The sequence below is a fragment of the Anomaloglossus baeobatrachus genome, chromosome 5 (assembly GCF_048569485.1).
Source record: "Anomaloglossus baeobatrachus isolate aAnoBae1 chromosome 5, aAnoBae1.hap1, whole genome shotgun sequence".
In the NCBI taxonomy this organism is placed as follows: domain Eukaryota; kingdom Metazoa; phylum Chordata; class Amphibia; order Anura; family Aromobatidae; genus Anomaloglossus; species Anomaloglossus baeobatrachus.
In genome coordinates this window covers 599244915-599271787 of record NC_134357.1, presented here as the reverse complement: position 1 = coordinate 599271787, position 26873 = coordinate 599244915, and the positions used below count along the sequence as shown (strand labels likewise).

At 51.1% G+C, this 26873-nt stretch overlaps 1 protein-coding gene across 4 annotated transcripts in view; it reads left to right on the top strand.

Annotated features, from left to right (window-relative positions):
* Window positions 1-26873, top strand: part of LOC142312557 (actin-related protein 2/3 complex subunit 1A-like) — a 253388-nt gene that overhangs the window by 93542 nt on the left and 132973 nt on the right. For 3 of the 4 annotated variants that reach the window (XM_075351544.1, XM_075351546.1, XM_075351545.1), the window contains one exon: window positions 22971-23045. In XM_075351544.1, coding sequence (XP_075207659.1) covers window positions 22982-23045 — 64 coding nt within the window. In that variant the 5' untranslated portion in view covers window positions 22971-22981. Of the gene's footprint in view, window positions 1-22970; window positions 23046-26873 lie in introns of those variants that run through there. The other variant, XM_075351547.1, reaches the window with a different exon arrangement.

Below are 26873 nucleotides of genomic sequence, written 5' to 3'. Positions count from 1 at the left end.
AGTGTACAGGTGCGGGGCACGGGCTCGGGTGTACAGGTGCGGGGCACAGGCTCCAGTGTACAGGTGCGGGACACGGGCTCCGATGTACGGGTGCGGGGCACTGGCTCCAGTGTACGGGTGCGGGGCACAGGCTCCAGTGTATGGGTGCGGGGCACAGGCTCCAGTGTACAGGTGCGGGGCACAGGCTCCAGTGTACAGGTGCGGGGCACTGGCTCCAGTGTACGGGTGCGGGGCACAGGCTCCAGTGTACAGGTGCGGGGCACAGGCTCCAGTGTATGGGTGCGGGGCACTGGCTCCAGTGTACGGGTGCGGGGCACAGGCTCCAGTGTACAGGTGCGGGACACGGGCTCCGATGTACGGGTGCGGGGCACTGGCTCCAGTGTACGAGTGCGGGGCACGGGCTCGGGTGTATGGGTGCGGGGCACGGGCTCGGGTGTACAGGTGCAGGACACGGGCTTCGGTGTATGGGTGCGGGGCACTGACTCCAGTGTATGGGTGCGGGGCACAGGCTCGGGTGTACAGGTGCGGGGCACGGGCTCCGGTGTATGGGTGCGGGGCACGGGCTCGGGTGTACAGGTGCGCGGCACAAGCTCCAGTGTACAGGTGCGGGGCACGGGTTCCGGTGTATGGGTGCGGGGCATTGGCTCCAGTGTACGGGTGCGGGGCACGGGCTCCGGTGTATGGGTGTGGGGCACGGGCTCGGGTGTATGGGTGCGGGGCACGGGCTCGGGTGTACAGGTGCGGGGCACAAGCTCCGGTGTACAGGTGCGGGGCACGGGCTCCAGTGTACAGGTGCGGGGCATGGGCTTGGGTGTACAGGTGCGGGGCATGGGCTCCAGTGTACAGGTGCGGGGCACGGGCTCCAGTGTACAGGTGCGGGGCACGGTCTCCAGTGTATGGGTGCGGGGCACTGGCTCCAGTGTACGGGTGCGGGGCACAGGCTCCAGTGTATGGGTGCGGGGCACAGGCTCCAGTGTACAGGTGCGGGGCACAGGCTCCAGTGTACAGGTGCGGGGCACAGGCTCCAGTGTATGGGTGCGGGGCACTGGCTCCAGTGTACGGGTGCGGGGCACAGGCTCCAGTGTACAGGTGCGGGGCACAGGCTCCAGTGTATGGGTGCGGGGCACTGGCTCCAGTGTACGGGTGCGGGGCACAGGCTCCAGTGTACAGGTGCGGGACACGGGCTCCGATGTACGGGTGCGGGGCACTGGCTCCAGTGTACGAGTGCGGGGCACGGGCTCGGGTGTATGGGTGCGGGGCACGGGCTCGGGTGTACAGGTGCAGGACACGGGCTTCGGTGTATGGGTGCGGGGCACTGACTCCAGTGTATGGGTGCGGGGCACAGGCTCGGGTGTACAGGTGCGGGGCACGGGCTCCGGTGTATGGGTGCGGGGCACGGGCTCGGGTGTACAGGTGCGCGGCACAAGCTCCAGTGTACAGGTGCGGGGCACGGGTTCCGGTGTATGGGTGCGGGGCATTGGCTCCAGTGTACGGGTGCGGGGCACGGGCTCCGGTGTATGGGTGTGGGGCACGGGCTCGGGTGTATGGGTGCGGGGCACGGGCTCGGGTGTACAGGTGCGGGGCACAAGCTCCGGTGTACAGGTGCGGGGCACGGGCTCCAGTGTACAGGTGCGGGGCATGGGCTTGGGTGTACAGGTGCGGGGCATGGGCTCCAGTGTACAGGTGCGGGGCACGGGCTCCAGTGTACAGGTGCGGGGCACGGTCTCCAGTGTATGGGTGCGGGGCACGGGCTCCAGTGTATGGGTGCGGGGCACGGGCTCCAGTGTACGGGTACGGTGCACGAGCTCCGGTGTGTGGGTGCAGGGCACGGGCTCCGGTGTACGGGTACGGTTCACGAGCTCCGGTGTGTGGGTGCAGGGCACGGGCTCCAGTGTACGGGTGCGAGGCACGGGCTCGGGTGTATGGGTGCGGGGCACAAGCTCCAGTGTACGGGTGTGGTGCTCGAGCTCCGGTGTGGGGCACGGGCTCCAGTGTACGGGTGCAAGGCACAGGCTCGGGTGTATGGGTGCGGGGCACAAGCTCCAGTATATGGGGGCGGGGCACGGGCTCCGGTGTACGGGTGCGGGGCACGGGCTCGGGTGTATGGGTGCGGGGCACGGGCTCCAGTGTATGGGTGCGGGGTACGGGTTCCAGTGTATGGGTGCGGGGCACAGGCTCCAGTGTACGGGTGCGGGGTACGGGTTCCGGTGTACGGGTGTGGGGCATGGGCTCCGGTGTACGGGTGCAAGGCACGGGCTCCAGTGTACGGGTGCGGGGCACGAGCTCCGGTGTGTGGGTGCGGGGCACGGGCTCCAGTGTACGGGTGCGCGGCACGGGTTCCGGTGTATGGGTGTGTCAAGGTCAGAATGACGATGATGATGAGACTCAAAGGATCTCTCGATATCCGGCTGCTGTTTCTAATTAAAAATGTCATGTGTGCACACGAGAATAAATAACTGCACAGCAAGTCAGTTATATCTATCTCCATAACTGGCTCTTAACCAAGTGTGTTTTTTATTGTTTGAAAGAAACTCTAAACCGAGCAGTAAGGGGGTGTAAACAAAAGTTTTAGTCCAATCAGGTATCGTAGGTCAGGGCTTCATGACGTAGAGAGATCTGCATATTCTCCGTGGATTGGTCAATCCAGGCTCCAGGAATTTTCCTTGTCCATCTGTCTTGGGTGTAGAACAGGAAATGGTGGCCATCTTCAAGCTATACATATATATATATATCCTAGTATATACTGAGTCTAAGGAAAATACACTGAATATGCAATATACATATATACATGTTAGTAAGAAACAAAAGCATTCACAAATATGTGTGTTAGTTCACATCTACTGAACTATATAACTGAGTCTATGAAATGGCTGAATTAAGTATTTTTGGATACTCAATTCTTTATCCTCAACAGTCCCCCCTAAAGACTTACTTCTGCTATTTCTGAATTCTAAGGGTACTGTGTTCCCTTAGGAAGAGAGGTAGAAAGATCTGTTGAAAAACCTGCCTAACTGAACGTTGAAACATGGGCGGAAAGGGGAAAGGGGTTTTCTTCACCGGTTTGAGACCAAGGACTCCTAGGCGAGTCCTCACCCTTTGTAGTTGGACTTTCCCATGTCTCAAGGTTCTCTAAGTCCTCTCTTCTAACTGTTCTGGCAATAATGGTCTAAAACTGTACAGGGTTTTCTGAAAAGGATAAGTATGAGCAGAAAACTCAGTGCAGCTCTGGTTGATTAACCCTTCTACAATGCGAGGTGTGGATCCATAGATGTTTCTGTGGTTGGATCGGCTCATCTAGTGTTGACTCATGGCTCTTTCTCGCTTGTCCTTTAGGATCAATCAGTCTCCTGCCTGGAGACCATATGCTAATAGCTCTGATTTAAAATCTGGAATTGGAGAATACACCTGATTATCACACTATTCAGTCAATTATATAAAAATATACATGTCTATGCTAAACCAAAAAACATCTTACATAAAGACCTGCTTATTGCAAAAAGAAAACCATATACATTTTATACATGATTTACTAGTTTCCACTTTTCTATAAAATATACACTTTTTGTAAACACATTTTTCTTTACATACCACCTTCATGTGCTTCTCAACAATAATGTCGTTGTCTGCACTGGAATGCCTCTGACCAAACCTGGAGAGAAATTTACACAACACGCACAGACTTGCATACAACGTGCTCATGATATACATCTATAATCAGTTTGCAGTCTCTAAGAATGGGTAGAGCAGGTGCAGGGTTTTTCTACGGACTCTTTACAGTTTTTTCTCACTTCGTTCTAGGCACTTGTCTCACAAGACTGGGTGAATCTGCCCACCTGGGTACTGAACCCTGGCGTCACCAAAGCACACACTGACAATTGTCTTTCACAGATGTTACCTGGGCCATCATTAAGAAGAGCTCTCATGGCAGAGAAAGCTTACCACCCTTTGTCCACAGACCTTCTTCAGTCAGCTGACTCCCTGCATGTCACACTCCATTCCTTGTTGTTTTGCTTGTTCCTGTAGGGATTTAAGAACACAAGGAGTGACAGAAGTCACTGACGTGACCAATGTCACCAAGGCATGGTCGGTATTGGTGAAAGACTCTCAACTCTAGGCCCGTTCACTGCTTCTTGGTCAGCTGCACCTGTGCGAGGATCTCCATCCGAATCCATCAACTCAGATCTAGACTTTCTTTTCGGCATACCTAATTCATTTGACAACAGGAAAAAATCTACAACCTACATACACCTCTAAAGACTCTTACCCACTCCTGTTCTACCCATCAAGAGAGGCATTAATGCATCACTGTCTCCTGTATCAATAGGATTGGAGGGAGTGGTCGAATTTAGAATTTACCTCATGTGGTGTAAACAGCAGCATATCCAGTGCAGAATCGACCACCATCTGGTTTCATCTATAAAAACAAAGACTAAAAAATATACATTAGATCATTCTTATAACTTTATCTCTGATCATAATACAGTTAGTGGTCATCTATACCTCACATGACTGAGAATACTAAATAAATAAACAAACAAATAAATAAACAAATAAACATATAAGACAAAACTTTCCTATTTCAGTTAACAGATATACCTCATAGTAATCTAATAAACATAGCCTGTGGGAAAAAGGTCAGCTTCAAAACCTATCTAATATGCCTGCTGCACCCTCGAAGAAACTGGAGAATATAATTAATACCTTATTCCCCCCTTGTTTAATTGTTTATTTACCAATATGGCAAAATTCAGCATTTTTATACTGGTATTCCCTAAAAGAAAAGATAAAACAGCAGGTAATAAATTAGCCACATACTAAAACCTAAAATGAACAAACACTGAAAATAACGTATATCTCACAACAATATACATTACTGGGAAATTTTAAAACCTTACAATAAACACTGTATCCATAAAGAAAAGAAAAACCTTTCATAGTAGAAACAACTGAGACGTGATTAAATGACAGCTGTGACTAGGCGACTAACCTGCAAAAATATATGAATTGTTTAGAAATAATCATAAAAACAGAAAAGGTGATAGAGTCACAAAATAAAAATATATTGTTCAAATAAATCGCCATTAAACACAAAACAACACAAATTATATCGCACATCCCATGAAATCTAATATTCCCTATTCCGGTATAAACAGCAAACTAAAAATGGGAAATCCTGAACTCCAAGGGTTAAACCAAACTTACATCACTATTGGGGAAAGACACATTCCATTCTTATCTCTGACTTTATCAATTCAGTAAAAAATTTCACTTACTTATCTTTGACTTGCATGTATGGGATAGCTGAGTAAACAAATATACAATTTATACCTATTCAAATGTGTTAGTCATTTATACCACAGAACACCTCCCACCGGGGATGGGTGGAGAGCTTTGAACAAAGAGCCATTGCGAGGGGTGTGGCTTATGAGGTGTACTGCCATCAGTGGGTGTAGCAAGACGGCTGCCACAGGAAGTTCCAGGCACCTGACTTCCGGGTGCAGCATCCATGTTGTGACTCCCTGGGTGTACTGGGAGTGGCTGGAACTACGTAGTAAACCAGGGATACTTTTAGTGCCTGTAAATTTGCATTCCAGCATACAAAGGAGAGATTTGATTAGCACCAGATATAATGACTTCTAGAGAAGAACAATGAGGCACCGCTAGAGAAAAACATTTAGTGATTCTACAAACAGCAACAGACAGTGAATGAGGTCTTTGTTCTCCAGGATACTCTCACTGGAGATTAATCTGAACTTCAGTACATGGGTTGCAGCCTGCCATCTAGTGGTAGTCCAACGATTTTACACAACTTTTTGCAATCTTTTATATTTTTTCCGTTTTTTGTAACTAGGGCGACAGCGTTCTCAGCTTCTACTAAAAACAACATATTTATCTTTTGAACAGAGTATACAGTGCTTAATTGGATCGGCCGTTCCAACGGAGTCCTTTCTCGCCTCGTCCGCGTCTGTAACACGCTGACAGTGACACGCGTCTAATACGCAGGAGAATCCGCTAACTCCAGCACCCTTACCTCAACTAAAGTGAGTTCCTTTCCCGCCTCGTCTGCCACGCAGACAGTGACTTGCGCCTGAACCGCAGGGGAATACGCTAAATCCACTTTAAGTTAACAGAACCCTTCCCGCCTCGTCTATTATCTATCCAACATTCAATATTCAATATTTAATATTTAATATTTAATATTCAATATTTAATATCTAATATCTAACAAACAGTGGCTGTGTTATCTGCAACACAGGGGAATCGCTAGTTCTCATACTTCTGTTCAAAAACAAACAATTTAAAAAGACTGAAAAACGCATTAATTTCGCTGTTTTAACCCCCGGCGTCTGCCTCTTCACCCTCCACCCCCCTTGCTTCTCAGCTAAAAGACAGCAGAGACCGAGCTGTGTAATTTGATCTCCGCTCCGTCTCAAGCAGCTGGTGGACATATGGCCCCCACCTTTTTACTTCCTCTGAGTGTAAGAATGTAAGGATGTAGCCCCCCTCTCGCATTCTTTGTTCTCAATAGAAAGACTGTTATAGATATCCCTGGGCTCCACCAGACCCCCGCAGTCTGCCTCTTCGCTCTCAGTGAAGAAGAAAAAAAAAAACTGCAGGCAGTGGGTGATTAACTTCCCCCCCTGCTTTTTCACAGAACAAAGACTGCAGCTCCTTAGCCTCCGTTTCCTCTCCCTCCGTGAACAATAACAGACAATTAACTCTCCGAGAACCAAACAGAGAAATCACAAGCTTGATTAACCATACACTTATACAAATAAGAAATACAGACAGCCGGATATTTTAAAACCTACACCTAGCCCATTTGGAAGCTGGGTCTTTCTAGCTCACCGGCGGGTGACAGTCACACCGTTAGGTCTCCGGTGCACTACCATTCTCCGGACTAGTGACCACCCACTTTCGCCAGGTGTCTCTCGAACCACAGGTAAAACAGCACACACAATATATATGATGGTTACCGTGAAATGAAGGGTGATCAATCCTATCGAGCGACACCTGGATACTTGTGGAGTAGCCCCCAGACGTCCGGAAAATGGAAGCTCTGACTCACCCTTCTCGGTGGCCCCACACTTGGCGCGCCAGCTGTCAAGGTCAGAATGACGATGATGATGAGACTCAAAGGATCTCTCGATATCCGGCTGCTGTTTCTAAGTAAAAATGTCATGTGTGCACACGAGAATAAATAACTGCACAGCAAGTCAGTTATATCTATCTCCATGACTGGCTCTTAACCAAGTGTGTTTTTTATTGTTTGAAAGAAACTCTAAACCGAGCAGTAAGGGGGTGTAAACAAAAGTTTTAGTCCAATCAGGTATCGTAGGTCAGGGCTTCATGACGTAGAGAGATCTGCATATTCTCCGTGGATTGGTCAATCCAGGCTCCAGGAATTTTCCTTGTCCATCTGTCTTGGGTGTAGAACAGGAAATGGTGGCCATCTTCAAGCTATACATATATATATATCCTAGTATATACTGAGTCTAAGGAAAATACACTGAATATGCAATATACATATATACATGTTAGTAAGAAACAAAAGCATTCACAAATATGTGTGTTAGTTCACATCTACTGAACTATATAACTGAGTCTATGAAATGGCTGAATTAAGTATTTTTGGATACTCAATTCTTTATCCTCAACAGGTGCGGGGCACAGGCTCCAGTGTACGGGGGCGGGGCATGGGCTCCGGTGTACGGGTGCGGGGTACGGGTTCCAGTGTACGGGGGCGGGGCACGGGCTCCGGTGTACGGGTGCGGGGCACGGGCTCGGGTGTATGGGTGCGGGGCACAGGCTCCACTGTACGGGTGCGGGGCACGGGCTCCAGTGTACGGGGGCGGGGAACGGGTTCCCGTGTATGGGTGCGGGGCACAGGCTCCGGTGTACGGGGGCGGGGCACGGGCTCCGATGTACGGGTGCGGGGCACGGGTTCAGGTTGTGGGTGCGGGGCATGGGCTCCGGTGTACGGGTGCAAGGCACGGGCTCCAGTGTACGGGTGCAGGGTATGGGTTCCGGTGTACGGGTACGGTGCACGAGCTCCGGTGTGTGGGTGCGGGGCACGGGCTCCGGTGTACGGGTGCGGGGCACGAGCTCCGTTGTGTGGGTGCGGGGCACGGGCTCCAGTGTACGGGTGCGGGGCACGGGCTCCAGTGTACGGGTGTGGGGCACGGGTTCGGGTGTATAAGGGATGTAGCTGTTCCATCCCAGAGATGCTGTGACCATGTGACTGTCACACGGAATTTTGCGGATTGTCATGGTGACATTGGACTCTGTTCACATTGCAGATTCTGACACTCCACCCGATGGTTTCTCTGGTGTCTGGGATCAATGCAGGCAGACTCGGGTGTCGATCTGCTGGGTACTGATTCATAGGCAGGCTGGCGGGGGTTAATCTCTGCTGGTCTACTTGCTTCTTTAGTCACATGTTGTGGGGAGGCCTCTGACATGTGCTCCCCTCCTATTTATGCTGGTTGAATCCTTCTACCCATGCCAGCTATAGACTGTAATATGGTCTGTGAGCTGTGGTGTCCCAGACTATCTGGAAATAGTTGCTTCTTGCCTGGAGCAGTGGTGGAGTTATCCCGTCGTCTTGTTGCTTCCTTCCTGCTCTTGTTTTCCTCCTGAATATCTTACTGTCTTTACCTGTGTGTGCTGTGTGACAGAGTTTTGCATTCTCCCTTGCTGTCTTTATCTGTGTTTTCAGCACACTCCTGTCCCGGGGGGAATCAGATCAGGACTGGTCAGGAGCAGGGCCAGGAAGGAGGCTCAGACATCACCACCATTAGCAGTATCCCTGAGGTTAGGGATAGCATAGGGCTTGAGGACAGTGTAAAAGCCCCAGTTCCTCCGTCTCCAGACTCCTCCTGACATTACAGCTGCCATGTTTTATGCTCCAGCATGGACCCAGTCGCTGCACAATGGCTGACCTCGTCACTCCAGGTTTATGCTGCCGGATCATGTGAACCCAAAGATTTTGAAGGGGCGCAGCCGGTTTTTTGCTTTTACAGAAGCGTGTAAATTGTGCTTCTGTTCCCGCTCCTCTGGTAATGAGGCACAGCGGTGGGAATGTGGTCTCGCTCCTGAGTGGGGACCCACAAGCGTGGGCTGTAGCCGTACCCCGAGTCACTGGTTCTTTTGTCGGTGGACAAGATTTTCTCAGCACTCGGGTTGATCTATTATGATAGAGACAAAGTATCTTTAGGAGAGTCTAAAGCCATTCACTGGAGGGAAAAACCTGCAGATGTGTCTGTATAGAGAGTGGAGGAAAAACCTGCAGATGTGTCTTTTATAGTGAACGGAGGGGAAAACCTGCAGATGTGTCTGTATAGAGAGCGGAGGGAAAACCTACAGATGTGTCTGTATAAAGAGCGGAGGGAAAACCTGCAGATGTGTCTGTATAGAGAGCGGAGGGAAAACCTGCAGATGTGTCTGTATAGAGAGCGGAGGGAAAACCTGCAGATGTGTCTGTATAGAGAGCGGAGGGAAAACCTGCAGATGTGTCTGTATAGAGAGCGGAGGGAAAACCTGCAGATGTGTCTGTATAGAGAGCGGAGGGAAAACCTGCAGATGTGTCTGTATAGAGAGCGGAGGGGAAAACCTGCAGATGTGGAGGGAAACTGAGGGTTTACACTATATATGGGGTTATACGTGGCCTCTTAAGATTAAGTTTAGAAAATCATTTGTCTCCAGTGAGTTGAGTGACCAGGGCCGGTAGAAGAGGTAAAGGATACGGATTGTGAACAGTGCCCTTATTTATATGTCTAACAACCAGCATGGACGCAAAACTATATCTTGTTTTCTTAAAGAAAAACCCATTGGCTACTGGAGAGGAGGATGGCCATGTATGCCCCCAGGGTACTGGAGAGGAGGATGGCCATATATGTCCCCAGGGTACTGGAGAGGAGGATGGCCATGTATGCCCCCAGGGTACTGGAGAGGAGGATGGCCATATATGCCCCCAGGGTACTGGAGAGGAGGATGGCCATGTATACCCCCAGGGTACTGGAGAGGAAGATGGCCATATATGCCCCCAGGGTACTGGAGAGGAGGATGGCCATGTATGCCCCCAAGGTACTGGAGAGGAAGATGGCCATATATGCCCCCAGGGTACTGGAGAGGAGGATGGCCATGTATGCCCCCAGGGTACTGGAGAGGAGGATGGCCATGTCTGCCCCCAGGGTACTGGAGAGGAGGATGGCCATGTATGCCCCCAGGGTACTGGAGAGGAGGATGGCCATATATGCCCCCAGGGTACTGGAGAGGAAGATGGCCATATATGCCCCCAGGGTACTGGAGAGGAGGATGGCCATGTATGCCCCCAGGGTACTGGAGAGGAGGATGGCCATATATGCCCCCAGGGTACTGGAGAGGAGGATGGCCATATATGCCCCCAGGATACTGGAGAGGAGGATGGCCATATATGCCCCCAGGGTACTGGAGAGGAGGATGGCCATAAATGCCCCCAGTGTACTGGAGAGGAGGATGGCCATGTATGCCCCCAGTGTACTGGAGAGGAGGATGGCCATGTATGCCCCCAGGGTGCTGGAGAGGAGGATGGCCATGTATGCCCCCAGGGTACTGGAAAGGAGGATGGCCATATATGCCCCCAGGGTACTGGAGAGGAGGATGGCCATAAATGCCCCCAGTGTACTGGAGAGGAGGATGGCCATGTATGCCCCCAGTGTACTGGAGAGGAGGATGGCCATGTATGTCCCCAGGGTACTGGAGAGGAGGATGGCCATGTATGCCCCCAGGGTACTGGAGAGGAGGATGGCCATGTATGCCCCCAGGGTACTGGAGAGGAGGATGGCCATGTATGCCCCCAGGGTACTGGAGAGGAGGATGGCCATGTATGCCCCCAGGGTACTGGAGAGGAGGATGGCCATGTATGCCCCCAGTGTACTGGAGAGGAGGATGGCCATGTATGCCCCCAGGGTACTGGAGAGGAGGATGGCCATGTATGCCCCCAGGGTACTGGAGAGGTGGATGGCCATGTATGCCCCCAGGGGACTGGAGAGGAGGATGGCCATGTATGCCCCCAGGGGACTGGAGAGGAGGATGGCCATGTATGCCCCCAGGGGACTGGAGAGGAGGATGGCCATGTATGCCCCCAGGGGACTGGAGAGGAGGATGGCCATGTATGCCCCCAGGGGACTGGAGAGGAGGATGGCCATGTATGCCCCCAGGGGACTGGAGAGGAGGATGGCCATGTATGCCCCCAGGGGACTGGAGAGGAGGATGGCCATGTATGCCCCCAGGGTACTGGAGAGGAGGATGGCCATGTATGCCCCCAGGGTACTGGAGAGGAGGATGGCCCTGTGTGCCCCTTGGCGAGACTATTTTGGATATGCTCCTTTACAGCATCTCTTTCTGGAAGAGAGAGATTAAACAAACAAGACTTTGGCATTTTTGCTCCTGGTCAGTCATAGATTGTGCCATCGTAAGCGCTATCTTCACACTCAGTCTCAGAAAACGCATCCTCAATATCGGGAATAGATCCAGGGAGATGAGATCTCACAGATGGCAAGGACTTGGCTAAGCAAGTGATGGAAGAGAAGTCCCCCCAAGACGCAATCTCTCGAGTCTCCCAATTATTGGTAGGATTGTGTTTCAATAACCAGGGTAGATCTAGGACCGTGAGTGAGATGGATTCTGTGTGTAACTCTTCCCCCTTCATGAACATATTCCCGACCCTAGAACCTGAGTATGGCCCAGTGGAGAGGGAAACAGACCACAGCACAGGAGGCCACCATATCAGATCCAGGGCATGACAGACTGACTGTAGTGGGCCCTGGGATCTTCCATATCATAAGGGCTTTGACCATGTGAAGGGCTCTAGCGGGTGAGGAGGTTTCATTACAGAGAGGCTCTGACCCTGTGATTGACTCTAAGGGGCGCCAGGGTTTTCCATCTAAGAGAGGCTGCGACCATGTGACTGACTCTAGAGAAGGTCGGACCGTTCCATCCCAGGGAGGTTGTTACCGTGTGATTGACTCTAGAGAAGGTCGGACCGTTCCATCCCAGAGAGGCTGAGACCATGTGACTGATTATAGAGAAGGTCGGACCGTTCCATCCCAGAGAGGCTGCGACCCTGTGACTGACTCTAGAGAAGGTCGGACCGTTCCATCCCAGAGAGGTTGTTACCATGTGATTGACTCTAGAGAAGGTCGGACCGTTCCATCCCAGAGAGGTTGTTACCATGTGATTGACTCTAGAGAAGGTCGGACCGTTCCATTCCAGAGAGGTTGTTACCATGTGATTGACTCTAGAGAATGTCAGACCGTTCCATCCCAGAGAGGCTGCGACCCTGTGACTGATTATAGAGAAGGTCGGACCGTTCCATCCCAGAGAGGCTGCGACCCTGTGACTGATTATAGAGAAGGTCGGACCGTTCCATCCCAGAGAGGCTGCGACCCTGTGACTGACTATAGAGAAGGTCGGACCATTCCATCCCAGAGAGGTTGTTACCGTGTGATTGACTCTAGAGAAGGTCGGACCGTTCCATCCCAGAGAGGCTGAGACCATGTGACTGATTATAGAGAAGGTCGGACCGTTCCATCCCAGAGAGGCTGCGACCCTGTGACTGACTCTAGAGAAGGTCGGACCGTTCCATCCCAGAGAGGTTGTTACCATGTGATTGACTCTAGAGAAGGTCGGACCGTTCCATTCCAGAGAGGTTGTTACCATGTGATTGACTCTAGAGAATGTCAGACCGTTACATCCCAGAGAGGCTGCGACCCTGTGACTGACTCTAGAGAAGGTCGGACCGTTCCATCCCAGAGAGGTTGTTACCATGTGATTGACTCTAGAGAAGGTCGGACCGTTCCATCCCAGAGAGGTTGTTACCATGTGATTGACTCTAGAGAAGGTCGGACCGTTCCATCCCAGAGAGGTTGTTACCATGTGATTGACTCTAGAGAAGGTTGGACCGTTCCATCCCAGAGAGGTTGTTACCATGTGATTGACTCTATAGAAGGTCGGACCGTTCCATCCCAGAGAGGTTGTTACCATGTGATTGACTCTAGAGAAGGTTGGACCGTTCCATCCCAGAGAGGTTGTTACCATGTGATTGACTCTATAGAAGGTCGGACCGTTCCATCCCAGAGAGGTTGTTACCATGTGATTGACTCTAGAGAAGGTCGGACCGTTCCATCCCAGAGAGGCTGCGACCCTGTGACTGACTCTAGAGAAGGTCGGACCGTTCCATCCCAGAGAGGTTGTTACCATGTGATTGACTCTAGAGAAGGTCGGACCGTTCCATTCCAGAGAGGTTGTTACCATGTGATTGACTCTAGAGAAGGTCGGACCGTTCCATCCCAGAGAGGTTGTTACCATGTGATTGACTCTAGAGAAGGTCGGACCGTTCCATCCCAGAGAGGTTGTTACCATGTGATTGACTCTAGAGAAGGTTGGACCGTTCCATCCCAGAGAGGTTGTTACCATGTGATTGACTCTAGAGAAGGTCGGACCGTTCCATCCCAGAGAGGTTGTTACCATGTGATTGACTATAGAGAAGGTCGGACCGTTCCATCCCAGAGAGGTTGTTACCATGTGATTGACTCTAGAGAAGGTCGGACCGTTCCATCCCAGAGAGGCTGCGACCCTGTGACTGATTATAGAGAAGGTCGGACCGTTCCATCCCAGAGAGGCTGCGACCCTGTGACTGATTATAGAGAAGGTCGGACCGTTCCATCCCAGAGAGGCTGCGACCCTGTGACTGACTATAGAGAAGGTCGGACCATTCCATCCCAGAGAGGTTGTTACCGTGTGATTGACTCTAGAGAAGGTCGGACCATTCCATCCCAGAGAGGCTGAGACCATGTGACTGATTATAGAGAAGGTCGGACCGTTCCATCCCAGAGAGGCTGCGACCCTGTGACTGACTCTAGAGAAGGTCGGACCGTTCCATCCCAGAGAGGTTGTTACCATGTGATTGACTCTAGAGAAGGTCGGACCGTTCCATCCCAGAGAGGTTGTTACCATGTGATTGACTCTAGAGAAGGTCGGACCGTTCCATTCCAGAGAGGTTGTTACCATGTGATTGACTCTAGAGAATGTCAGACCGTTCCATCCCAGAGAGGCTGCGACCCTGTGACTGACTCTAGAGAAGGTCGGACCGTTCCATCCCAGAGAGGTTGTTACCATGTGATTGACTCTAGAGAAGGTCGGACCGTTCCATCCCAGAGAGGTTGTTACCATGTGATTGACTCTAGAGAAGGTCGGACCGTTCCATCCCAGAGAGGTTGTTACCATGTGATTGACTCTAGAGAATGTCAGACCGTTCCATCCCAGAGAGGCTGCGACCCTGTGACTGACTCTAGAGAAGGTCGGACCGTTCCATCCCAGAGAGGTTGTTACCATGTGATTGACTCTAGAGAAGGTCGGACCGTTCCATCCCAGAGAGGTTGTTACCATGTGATTGACTCTAGAGAAGGTCGGACCGTTCCATCCCAGAGAGGTTGTTACCATGTGATTGACTCTAGAGAATGTCAGACCGTTCCATCCCAGAGAGGCTGCGACCCTGTGACTGACTATAGAGAAGGTCGGACCGTTCCATCCCAGAGAGGTTGTTACCATGTGATTGACTGTAGAGAAGGTCGGACCGTTCCATCCCAGAGAGGTTGTTACCATGTGATTGACTCTAGAGAAGGTCGGACCGTTCCATCCCAGAGAGGTTGTTACCATGTGATTGACTGTAGAGAAGGTCGGACCGTTCCATCCCAGAGAGGTTGTTACCATGTGATTGACTCTAGAGAAGGTCGGACCGTTCCATCCCAGAGAGGTTGTTACCATGTGATTGACTGTAGAGAAGGTCGGACCGTTTCATCCCAGAGAGGTTGTTACCATGTGATTGACTCTAGAGAAGGTCGGACCGTTCCATCCCAGAGAGGCTGCGACCCTGTGACTGATTATAGAGAAGGTCGGACCGTTCCATCCCAGAGAGGTTGTTACCATGTGATTGACTCTAGAGAAGGTCGGACCGTTCCATCCCAGAGAGGTTGTTACCATGTGATTGACTCTAGAGAAGGTCGGACCGTTCCATCCCAGAGAGGCTGCGACCCTGTGACTGACTATAGAGAAGGTCGGACCGTTCCATCCCAGAGAGGCTGCGACCCTGTGACTGACTCTAGAGAAGGTCGGACCGTTCCATCCCAGAGAGGCTGCGACCCTGTGACTGACTCTAGAGAAGGTCGGACCATTCCATCCCAGAGAGGCTGAGACCATGTGACTGATTATAGAGAAGGTCGGACCGTTCCATCCCAGAGAGGCTGCGACCCTGTGACTGACTCTAGAGAAGGTCGGACCGTTCCATCCCAGAGAGGTTGTTACCATGTGATTGACTCTAGAGAAGGTCGGACCGTTCCATCCCAGAGAAGTTGTTACCATGTGATTGACTCTAGAGAAGGTCGGACCGTTCCATTCCAGAGAGGTTGTTACCATGTGATTGACTCTAGAGAATGTCAGACCGTTCCATCCCAGAGAGGCTGCGACCCTGTGACTGACTGTAGAGAAGGTCGGACCGTTCCATCCCAGAGAGGTTGTTACCATGTGATTGACTGTAGAGAAGGTCGGACCGTTCCATCCCAGAGAGGTTGTTACCATGTGATTGACTCTAGAGAAGGTCGGACCGTTCCATCCCAGAGAGGTTGTTACCATGTGATTGACTGTAGAGAAGGTCGGACCGTTCCATCCCAGAGAGGTTGTTACCATGTGATTGACTCTAGAGAAGTTCGGACCGTTCCATCCCAGAGAGGTTGTTACCATGTGATTGACTCTAGAGAATGTCAGACCGTTCCATCCCAGAGAGGCTGCGACCCTGTGACTGACTATAGAGAAGGTCGGACCGTTCCATCCCAGAGAGGTTGTTACCATGTGATTGACTGTAGAGAAGGTCGGACCGTTCCATCCCAGAGAGGTTGTTATCATGTGATTGACTCTAGAGAAGGTCGGACCGTTCCATCCCAGAGAGGTTGTTACCATGTGATTGACTGTAGAGAAGGTCGGACCGTTCCATCCCAGAGAGGTTGTTACCATGTGATTGACTCTAGAGAAGGTCGGACCGTTCCATCCCAGAGAGGCTGCGACCCTGTGACTGACTATAGAGAAGGTCGGACCGTTCCATCCCAGAGAGGCTGTGACCCTGTGACTGACTCTAGAGAAGGTCGGACCGTTCCATCCCAGAGAGGCTGCGACCCTGTGACTGACTCTAGAGAAGGTCGGACCGTTTCATCCCAGAGAGGTTGTTACCATGTGATTGACTGTAGAGAAGGTCGGACCGTTCCTTCCCAGAGAGGTTGTTACCATGTGATTGACTCTAGAGAAGGTCGGACCGTTCCATTCCAGAGAGGTTGTTACCATGTGATTGACTCTAGAGAATGTCAGACCGTTCCATCCCAGAGAGGCTGCGACCCTGTGACTGACTATAGAGAAGGTCGGACCGTTCCATCCCAGAGAGGTTGTTACCATGTGATCACGGAGTTTTGTACAATCTTTGACTGTCGTGGCGGAGTCGGGCTCTGTTCACACTGCAGATGCTGACACTCCGCCAGCTGGTTTATTTGGTGTCTGGGATCAACACAGGCAGACACGGGCGCCGACCTGCTGTGTGCAGATTCATAGGCAGGCTGGCCGGAGTCATCTCTGCTAGTCTGCTTGGTTGGTTCCTCTGATCACATGTTGTGAGACGGCCAATCACATCTGCTCCCTTCTATTTAAGCTGGATGAAAACTTCTACCCATGCCAGCTATAGTCTATAATAACCTATAATGTGAAATGAGTATAGGAGCCAGATAGATCATACAATATAGAAAAAAGCTTTATTTAAACATTTGTTTTAAAAGAACTTAAAAAGAAGAAGACACTAACAAAGGCCAAGGTTGTCAACAAAAATACTTGTTCCAGGGGTCAATAATACATAAATATTTCCCAGTGTCTGGGCGCACAAGAAAAGACCAAAACTAGGAATCCAGAATGTATACATAGAAGGAGAATGTCAATCCAAGCCTGGTGCACATTCAGAAATTCTGCAGAATATATGCTCGAGAAAAGATTGTAAAGAATTATAGGACACAAAAAATATTCTGGTGCCACTAAACATGCTCCCACCAAAGGACAGACACTGCTTGTAATCAGAAGGGCTGGACTTGTATTGCCCACAAGAGGCAGAAGGATGATATTGGCCTAAATAAGACAAGCAATGCCAGAACCAAAATGGCGTTTAACAAATGAAAAAGACCAACTATAGGACAAAAGGAAACAACAGAAAATTATACCTATGGAAAATATATCAGCCCAGATAAGAGAGGCAACCAGGGGGTCAAAGGAAGTACCCCTACGCACGTTTCGCATTATGCTTCTTACAGGGGATGCTAGGGTAGTGTATACCCAAGGTATTTATGCATATACTCACTAATCGCCATGATGAAGGTGGCGCTCCCTCCTCCCGCTATATCTTGGGTAGAAGCATAAAGCGAAACGCGCTAGAGGTACTTCTTTTGACCTCCTGGTTGCCACTCTTATCTGGGCTATATTGTCAATAGGTGCATGGGTGATGGGAGCATGTTTAGTGGCACCAGAATATTTTTCGTGTCCTATAATTCTTTACAATCTTTTCTCGAGCATATGTTCTGCAGAATTTCTGAATGTGCACCAGGCTTGGGTTGACATTGTCCTTCTATATATACATTCTGGATTCCTAGTTTTGGTCTTTTCTTGTGCGCCCAGACACTGGGAAATATTCATGTATTATTGACCCCTGGAACAAGTATTTTTGTTTTGACAACCTTGGACTTTCTGTTAGTGTCCTCTTCTTTTTAAGTTCTTTTAAAGCAAACAAATGTTTAAATAACGCTTTTTTCTTTGATTGTATGATCTATCTGCTCCTATACTCATTTCACATTATAGGGGATTATTATTTTGAGTAGAGCCTTCATCTTTCTGCTCTGCCGTTTACATAGGTTTTTATAGTTTGTCTATGTTGGTCTGTGAGGTGTAGTGTCCCAGAATGGCTGTGATAAAAGTTGTGCTCATTGCCTGGAGCTGTTGTTTAGTTTACCCCTGTTGTTTTGTTGCTTCCTTCCTGCTCTTGTTTTTCCTCCTGAATCTCTTATTGTCTTTACCTTTGTGTGTGCTGTGTGACTGAGTTTTGGGTTTTCCATTGTCTGTCTTTATCTGGGATTTTCATAAAGCTGGGTTTACACACTGCAACATCTCAAACGACATCGCTGTAACGTCACCGGTTTTGTGACGTTACAGCGACCTCCCCAGCAACATTGCAGTGTGTGAAACACATCAGCTCCCGGCCCCTGCTGTGAAGTTGTGATCGCTACAAATCGTTCAGGATCATTCTTAGGTCCTTTGTTTCCCGCTGTGCAGCATGATCACTAGAAAGTTTCAGTGTGTAAAGGGGACTTTACAGCGACTTCCCTTACAAAAAGCTGCTTTACAACGTCCCCAACAACCAGCGAGGTCGCTCTGCAGGTCTGGATCGCTGTTGCGTCGTTGGCCAGGTTTGCCTGTTTGACAGCTCACCAGAGACTTTGTAGCGATCCCGGCCAGGTTGGGATCACTGGTGGGATCGCTAGAAAGTTTCAGTGTGTAAACCCAGCTTTAGGCCTTGTGCGCACTGGGAAATGAAATTTCCTTGAGGAAATTCCACATGCTCTCAAAGATTACCGCACCCGCGGTAAAAAAACGCGGGAAACCGCACCCGAAAACCGCATGCGGTTTGCCGCGGTTTGCTGCGGTTTTACCGCGGTATTGTTCGCGGTATTGCCGCGGTTTTGCCGCGTGCGGGTTGGGATGTGCTTTATTGCATTCAATGCAATAAAGCACATTGAAGAAAAAAAAAAGTCATTTAATTCTGAGATAGTGGATAGACAGAAGAATAGATAGAGGGATAGATAGACAGACAGACAGAGGGATAGATAGATAGAGGACAGATCGCTGCATTTCCCACAGTCGGCAGTGAGTTCACATTACCGGCCGTGGGAAATGACCGGTAATTACCTCTGATGTCTGCTGCTTTCATTCAGCGCTGTGTCTGTGACAGTCGCGGCTGGATGGAAGCAGCGCAGGACCTGTGGATTACGCCGGAGCTGTGGATTACGCCGGAGCTGTGGATTACGCCGGAGCGGTGGATTACGTCGGAGCTTTGGTGCGGGAGGGGTTAATAAAATGGTGAACGAGGCTTGTTTGTTTTATTTAAAATAAAGGATTTTTCTATGTGTGTGTGTTTTTTTCACTTTACTTACGGGTTGACCATGTCAGCTGTCACATAGATGCTGCCATGATCAAGCCTGGAGTTAATGGCGGTGGTCCCCCACCACCATTAACCCCTTGTATTACCTTGCTACCACTGCTACACGGTGGCAAGAAGAGCCGAGGACACGCCGGTGCTGCCGCATAATGGATGCGACAGTGCCGGGGCACCTGCGGCTGATATTCTCGGCTGCGGGAGGGGGAGTGAGGCGGGGGACATTATCCCTGCCCCTCTCCCTCCCCAGCCTGAGAATACCGGGCCGCCGCTGTGTGCTTACCTCGGCTGGAAGGTAAATATGCAGCGGAGCCCACGTTCTTTGTTTTCTATATTTCCGATTTCTTTCTATGTGTGTTCTATGTGTCTGTGTTCTATGTCTGTGTGTGTGAGTGTGATCTGTGTGTGTTTACTCTCTGCTCCGCTTCCTCTTCCTGTAATGACATCACTTCCCTGCAAAACCGCAGACAAGCGATGCACATTACCGGAGGTAAACCGCGAAATACCGCAGGGAATAACGCAGGAAAACGCAGTGAACCGCACAGAATTTGCTGCCTGCGTTATTCCCTGCGGGATTTCACGATTACATTGGAGTCAATGGAGTGAAATCCTGCAGCGACGTGCGGAAAAGAAGTGACATGCACTTGTTATTGCTGCGGGAATCCCGCAGCAAAACATGCAGCTGTCAAATTCCGCCCAGTGCGCACAGGATTTTTTTTCTCCATAGGATTTGCTGGTGATTCACTGCAGAGATGTTATGAACATTTTCTGCAGCGAAACATGCAGCAAAACCGCAAAAAATCCGCGGCAAAATCCGGTAAGTGCGCACATAGCCTTACACTCCTTTCCTCAGGAGCAGGGCCAGGAAGGAGACTTGGGCATCCCCACCATTAAGGGTATCCCTGAGAATAGGGATAGCATAGGGTCCCTAGCTTGAGGGACAGCTTAGGGGCAATCATGACACTCTATCCCAGAGTTAGGAGCTTCAGACAATTCTATCCCAGAGAGGCTGTGACCATGTGATGTCTCAAGGGGGCTCCGGGGCCACATTATCCCAGAGAGGCTGTGACCATGTGATGTCTCAAGGGGGCTCCGGGGCCGTATCATCCCAGAGAGGCTGTGACCATGTGATGTCTCAAGGGGGCTCCGGGGCCGCATTATCCCAGAGAGGCTGTGACCATGTGATGTCTCTAGGGGGCTTCAGACAATTCTATCCCAGAGAGGCTGTGACCATGTGATGTCTCAAGGGGGCTCCGGGGCCGCATTATCCCACAGAGGCTGTGACCATGTGATGTCTCTAGGGGGCTCCGGGGCCGCATTATCCCAGAGAGGTTGTGACCATGTGATGTCTCTAGGGGGCTTCAGACAATTCTATCCCAGAGAGGCTGTGACCATGTGATGTCTCTAGGGGGCTCCGGGCCGTTCTATCCCAGAGAGGCTGTGACCATGTGATGTCTCTAGGGGGCTCCGGGCCATTCCATCCCAGAGAGGTTGTGACCATGTGATGTCTCTAGGGGGCTCCGGGGCCATATCATCCCAGAGAGGCTGTGACCATGTGATGTCTCTAGGGGGCTCCGGGGCCGTATCATCCCAGAGAGGCTGTGACCATGTGATGTCTCTAGGGGGCCTCAGACAATTCTATCCCAGAGAGGCTGTGACCATGTGATGTCTCTAGGGGACTCCGGGGCCGTTTCATCCCAGAGAGGTTGTGACCATGTGATGTCTCTAGGGGGCTCCGGGGCCGTATCATCCCAGAGAGGCTGTGACCATGTGATGTCTCTAGGGGGCTCCGGGCCGTTCCATCCCAGAGAGGCTGTGACCATGTGATGTCTCTAGGGGACTCCGGGGCCGTATCATCCCAGAGAGGCTGTGACCATGTGATGTCTCAAGGGGGCTCCGGGGCCACATTATCCCAGAGAGGCTGTGACCATGTGATGTCTCAAGGGGGCTCCGGGGCCGTATCATCCCAGAGAGGCTGTGACCATGTGATGTCTCAAGGGGGCTCCGGGGCCGCATTATCCCAGAGAGGCTGTGACCATGTGATGTCTCTAGGGGGCTTCAGACAATTCTATCCCAGAGAGGCTGTGACCATGTGATGTCTCAAGGGGGCTCCGGGGCCGCATTATCCCACAGAGGCTGTGACCATGTGATGTCTCTAGGGGGCTCCGGGGCCGCATTATCCCAGAGAGGTTGTGACCATGTGATGTCTCTAGGGGGCTTCAGACAATTCTATCCCAGAGAGGCTGTGACCATGTGATGTCTCTAGGGGGCTCCGGGCCGTTCTATCCCAGAGAGGCTGTGACCATGTGATGTCTCTAGGGGGCTCCGGGCCATTCCATCCCAGAGAGGTTGTGACCATGTGATGTCTCTAGGGGGCTCCGGGGCCATATCATCCCAGAGAGGCTGTGACCATGTGATGTCTCTAGGGGGCTCCGGGGCCGTATCATCCCAGAGAGGCTGTGACCATGTGATGTCTCTAGGGGGCCTCAGACAATTCTATCCCAGAGAGGCTGTGACCATGTGATGTCTCTAGGGGACTCCGGGGCCGTTTCATCCCAGAGAGGTTGTGACCATGTGATGTCTCTAGGGGGCTCCGGGGCCGTATCATCCCAGAGAGGCTGTGACCATGTGATGTCTCTAGGGGGCTCCGGGCCGTTCCATCCCAGAGAGGCTGTGACCATGTGATGTCTCTAGGGGACTCCGGGGCCGTATCATCCCAGAGAGGCTGTGACCATGTGATGTCTCTAGGGGACTCCGGGGCCGTATCATCCCAGAGAGGCTGTGACCATGTGATGTCTCTAGGGGGCTCCGGGGCCGTATCATCCCAGAGAGGCTGTGACCATGTGATGTCTCTAGGGGACTCCGGGGCCGTATCATCCCAGAGAGGCTGTGACTGTGATGTCTCTAGGGGGCTCCGGGCCGTTCCATCCCAGAGAGGCTGTGACCATGTGATGTCTCTAGGGGACTCCGGGGCCGTATCATCCCAGAGAGGCTGTGACTGTGATGTCTCTAGGGGGCTCCGGGCCGTTCCATCCCAGAGAGACTGTGACCATGTGATGTCTCTAGGGGACTCCGGGGCCGTATCATCCCAGAGAGGCTGTGACTGTGATGTCTCTAGGGGGCTCCGGGCCGTTCCATCCCAGAGAGGCTGTGACCATGTGATGTCTCTAGGGGGCTTCAGACAATTTAATCCCAGAGAGGCTGTGACCATGTGATGTCTCTAGGGGGCTCCGGGCCGTTTAATCCCAGAGAGGCTGTGACCATGTGATGTCTCTAGGGGGCTCCGGGCCGTTCCATCCCAGAGAGGTTGTGACCATGTGATGTCTCTAGGGGGCTCCAGGCCGTTCCATCCCAGAGAGGCTGTGACCATGTGACGGGGCTCTGGACCGTTTAATCCCAGAGAGGCTGTGACCATGTGATGTCTCTAGTGGGCTCTGGGCCGTTCCATCCAGAGAGGCTGTGACCATGTGATGTCTCTAGGGGGCTCCGGGCCATTTCATCCCAGAGAGGCTGTGACCATGTGATGTCTCTAGGGGGCTCCGGGCCGTTTCATCCCAGAGAGGCTGTGACCATGTGATGTCTCTAGGGGGCTCCGGGCCGTTTCATCCCAGAGAGGCTGTGACCATGTGATGTCTCTAGGGGGCTCCGGGCCGTTCCATCCCAGAGTGGTTGTGACCTTTTTTCTTCTGTCTCCTCGCAGTGATTGCTCCAATGTCGCTCTACAGTTTCGGAACGGATCCCGTGTCTTGTCATGCCTGGAACAAAGATCGATCCCGTGAGTAATCAGAAATGTAGATGATTTGTGACTCCCCGTATAATTAGTAAGTAATCATAGAGGCGTAATGTGATGGTGGAATATTGTGGATTGTGTACCATTTTGTGTGGGTTAATGTTTGGGCGTGGTTCACTGACCATTTTGTATTCCTTATGTGTACATTGTCCCATTTGCAAGTTTAATTCCTCCCCTGCCAGCCTTTTGTTCCTAAGTTGGAGGAGGGGGCGTAAGATCCACCTAAATTCTCTGCTTACCTGGGAGATTTAGTCAGTCTGTTTGGAGAACTTGATGGAAGAAGAGTGAACCTCTGAGGGAAGCTGCGGCTACTCAGAGAGAGCTGGACATATATTTATAGCTTACCAGACTATATTTGTGTTACTGGACTAATTTTACCCTCTGTTTTGTGGATTATGTTATGGACCATTTGATTTGCTTGGAATAAATGCTCTTTGGATTGTACCGCCATCTCTCGCTCTGTTGATTGTGTGATATGGGAGAAGGACCCCGTGACAACTGGTGGCAGCAGTGGGATCAACAGAGCGCAGTCTAATGGAGATCCACCAACAGAGTGAATACAGAAACTGGACCGCATCCAGTCTACAGGAGAGAGCCAGAGATCTGGGCCTGAGCTACTAGGGACTGAGTAAAGAAGCCTTGATTGATCTACTGGTGGGTGTGAGCCAGTCCACCTCCCAGATGTCTGATGGACAAGCACTGGAGACGGGGATCCCTACCCCAAAAAGCCAGTGGTTGGTGCGGTATGAAGAAGAGATGGCAGCTCTGGGCCCCGCTGTATCTCAGGAGTATAAGGAGGAGGCTGCTCACCGAGCACAGCGGAGACAAGAAGCAATGGAGTCCTACAGAGAGAGTAATGTGAGTTGGAGTGTAAACCCAGCGATCCGGGAGTCTGTGCGGATCACCCGGGCGGACTTCAAGCCATGTGATGAGGCTTCCGGAGATGTGGAAGGGTTCTTCAAGGACTTTGAACAGCAGTGTGCGGTGATGGAGGTTCCCCACTCTGGCTGGGTGCGTTTGTTAGTGGGACTCCTGCACGGAGCCTGGCAGAGGCTTATCACACCATTGACTCACAGCAGAACCGGGATTACAACATTGTAAAGAGGACTATCCTGGATTACCATCACCCCAGACTCACATAGGGCACAGTTCCGAGACCTCCCATGCACCACGGGGGGATCGTTTAGGATGTATGCCCATAAGATGACCCAGGCATGTCGGAGATGGCTGGAAGCGGAAGACGCCTTCACTGTGGAAGACGTTATACAGGTGTTTCTTACAGAACAATATCTTTACAAATGTCCCTCAGAAATACGGGAATGGGTCAGAGAGCGCACGCCGTGCACCATGGATGGAGCTGCAGCCCTGGCTGATGAGGCCCTTACTATCCAACCACAATGGAGGAGGGTTTTGGACAATAAGGGGTACTTTGCACGTTGCAACATTGCTACTGCGATCACGTCTGGGTCAAATCGAAAGTGACGCACATCCGGTGTCGGTAACGACGTCGCAACGTGTAAAGCCTAGAAGCACCGATAAACGATCGCAAAAGCATCGAAAATCAGTGATCTGTGTAGTGTCGGTCATTTCCATAATTACGCTGACGCGACGGTCTGATGTTGTTCCTCGTTTCTGCGGCAGCACACATTGCTGTGTTTGAAGCCGCAGGATCGAGGAACATCTCCTACCTGCATCCCGCCTGCAATGAGGAAGGAAGGAGGTGGGCAGGATGTTTACGTCCCGCTCATCTCCGCCCCTCCGCTTCTATTGGCCGCGTGACATCGCTGTGACGCCGCACGATCCGCCCCCTTAGGAAGGAGGCAGGTCGCCAGACAGAGCGACGTCGCAGGTCAGGTAAGTGCGTGTGAAGCTGCCGTAGCGATAATGTTCGCTACGGCAGCTATCACAAGATATCGCATGTGCGACGGGGGCGGGGACTATCGCGCTCGGCATCGCTACAATTGGCTAGCAATTTCGCAGCGTGCAAAGTACCCCTATGACGCAGCCTGCCCCTACGCCCCGACTCCCTCCAGTTTTATCTGCCCCCCCCACGCAGCTGCAGGACGATGACAACCATGTCTCACAATCCTGGACCCCAACAGTTCCAACCACTCCCTGGGGGAATCACAGAGAGGAGATGTTATGGGTGTGGGCAACCTGGGCACCTGAAATCCAGTTGTCCCACAAGGACTCGGAGGGACCCCCCCCACGCACCTCCATCTTGTCCGGTGCATCTTGGGCACTCCATCCTGCCTGAGGAAGAGATACAACCACCTCCACCGGAGTGTACCGCTGACCCCTACACCATAGACATACCTTCTGGAGTTTACGACCTCCGACCTTTGTCTCCAAGCTACCCAGGGCAATGGCAACATCACCTTCCTGACTATCGCTGACCCTCGTGTAGTTAGACCTGAGGCAATTCACCAGGGCCCTGGAATCCCCATTGTCCTGGCGGGAGGGACTCGCACATACAATGGGGAAAAAAAGTATTTAGTCAGCCACGAATTGTGCACATTCTGCCCCTTATAAAGATGGGATTTGCCTGTAATTGACATCATACGTAGGTGACCACAACTATGAGAGCCAAAATGAGAAAACAAATCCAGAAAATCACAGCTTCTGATTTGGAAGATTTTTTTTTGCAAATTCTGGTGGAAAATAAGTATTTGGTCAATATCAAAATTTCCTCTCAATATTTTGTTCTACAGTTAGGTCCAGAAATATTTGGACAGTGACACAAGTTTTGTTATTTTAGCTGTTTACAAAAACATGTTCAGAAATACAATTCTATATATAATATGGGCTGAAAGTGCACACTCCCAGCTGCAATATGAGAGTTTTCACATCCAAATCGGAGAAAGGGTTTAGGAATCATAGCTCTGTAATGCATAGCCTCCTCTTTTTCAAGGGACCAAAAGTAATTGGACAAGGGACTCTAAGGGCTGCAATTAACTCTGAAGGCGTCTCCCTCGTTAACCTGTAATCAATGAAGTAGTTAAAAGGTCTGGGGTTGATTACAGGTGTGTGGTTTTGCATTTGGAAGCTGTTGCTGTGACCAGACAACATGCGGTCTAAGGATCTCTCAATTGAGGTGAAGCAGAACATCCTGAGGCTGAAAAAAAAGAAAAAATCCATCAGAGAGATAGCAGACATGCTTGGAGCAGCAAAATCAATAGTCGGGTACATTCTGAGAAAAAAGGAATTGACTGGTGAGCTTGGGAACTCAAAAAGGCCTTGGCGTCCACGGATGACAACAGTGGTGGATGATCGCCGCATACTTTCTTTGGTGAAGAAGAACCCGTTCACAACATCAACTGAAGTCCAGAACACTCTCAGTGAAGTAGGTGTATCTGTCTCTAAGTCACCAGTAAAGAGAAGACTCCATGAAAGTAAATACAAAGGGTTCACATCTAGATGCAAACCATTCATCAATTCCAAAAATAGACAGGCCAGAGTTACATTTGCTGAAAAACACCTCATGAAGCCAGCTCAGTTCTGGAAAAGTATTCTATGGACAGATGAGACCAAGATCAACCTGTACCAGAATGATGGGAAGAAAAAAGACTGGAGAAGAAAGGGAACGGCACATGATCCAAGGCACACCACATCCTCTGTAAAACATGGTGGAGGCAACGTGATGGCATGGGCATGCATGGCTTTCAATGGCACTGGGTCACTTGTGTTTATTGATGACATAACAGCAGACAAGAGTAGCCGGATGAATTCTGAAGTGTACCGGGATATACTTTCAGCCCAGATTCAGCCAAATGCCGCAAAGTTGATTGGACGGCGCTTCATAGTACAGATGGA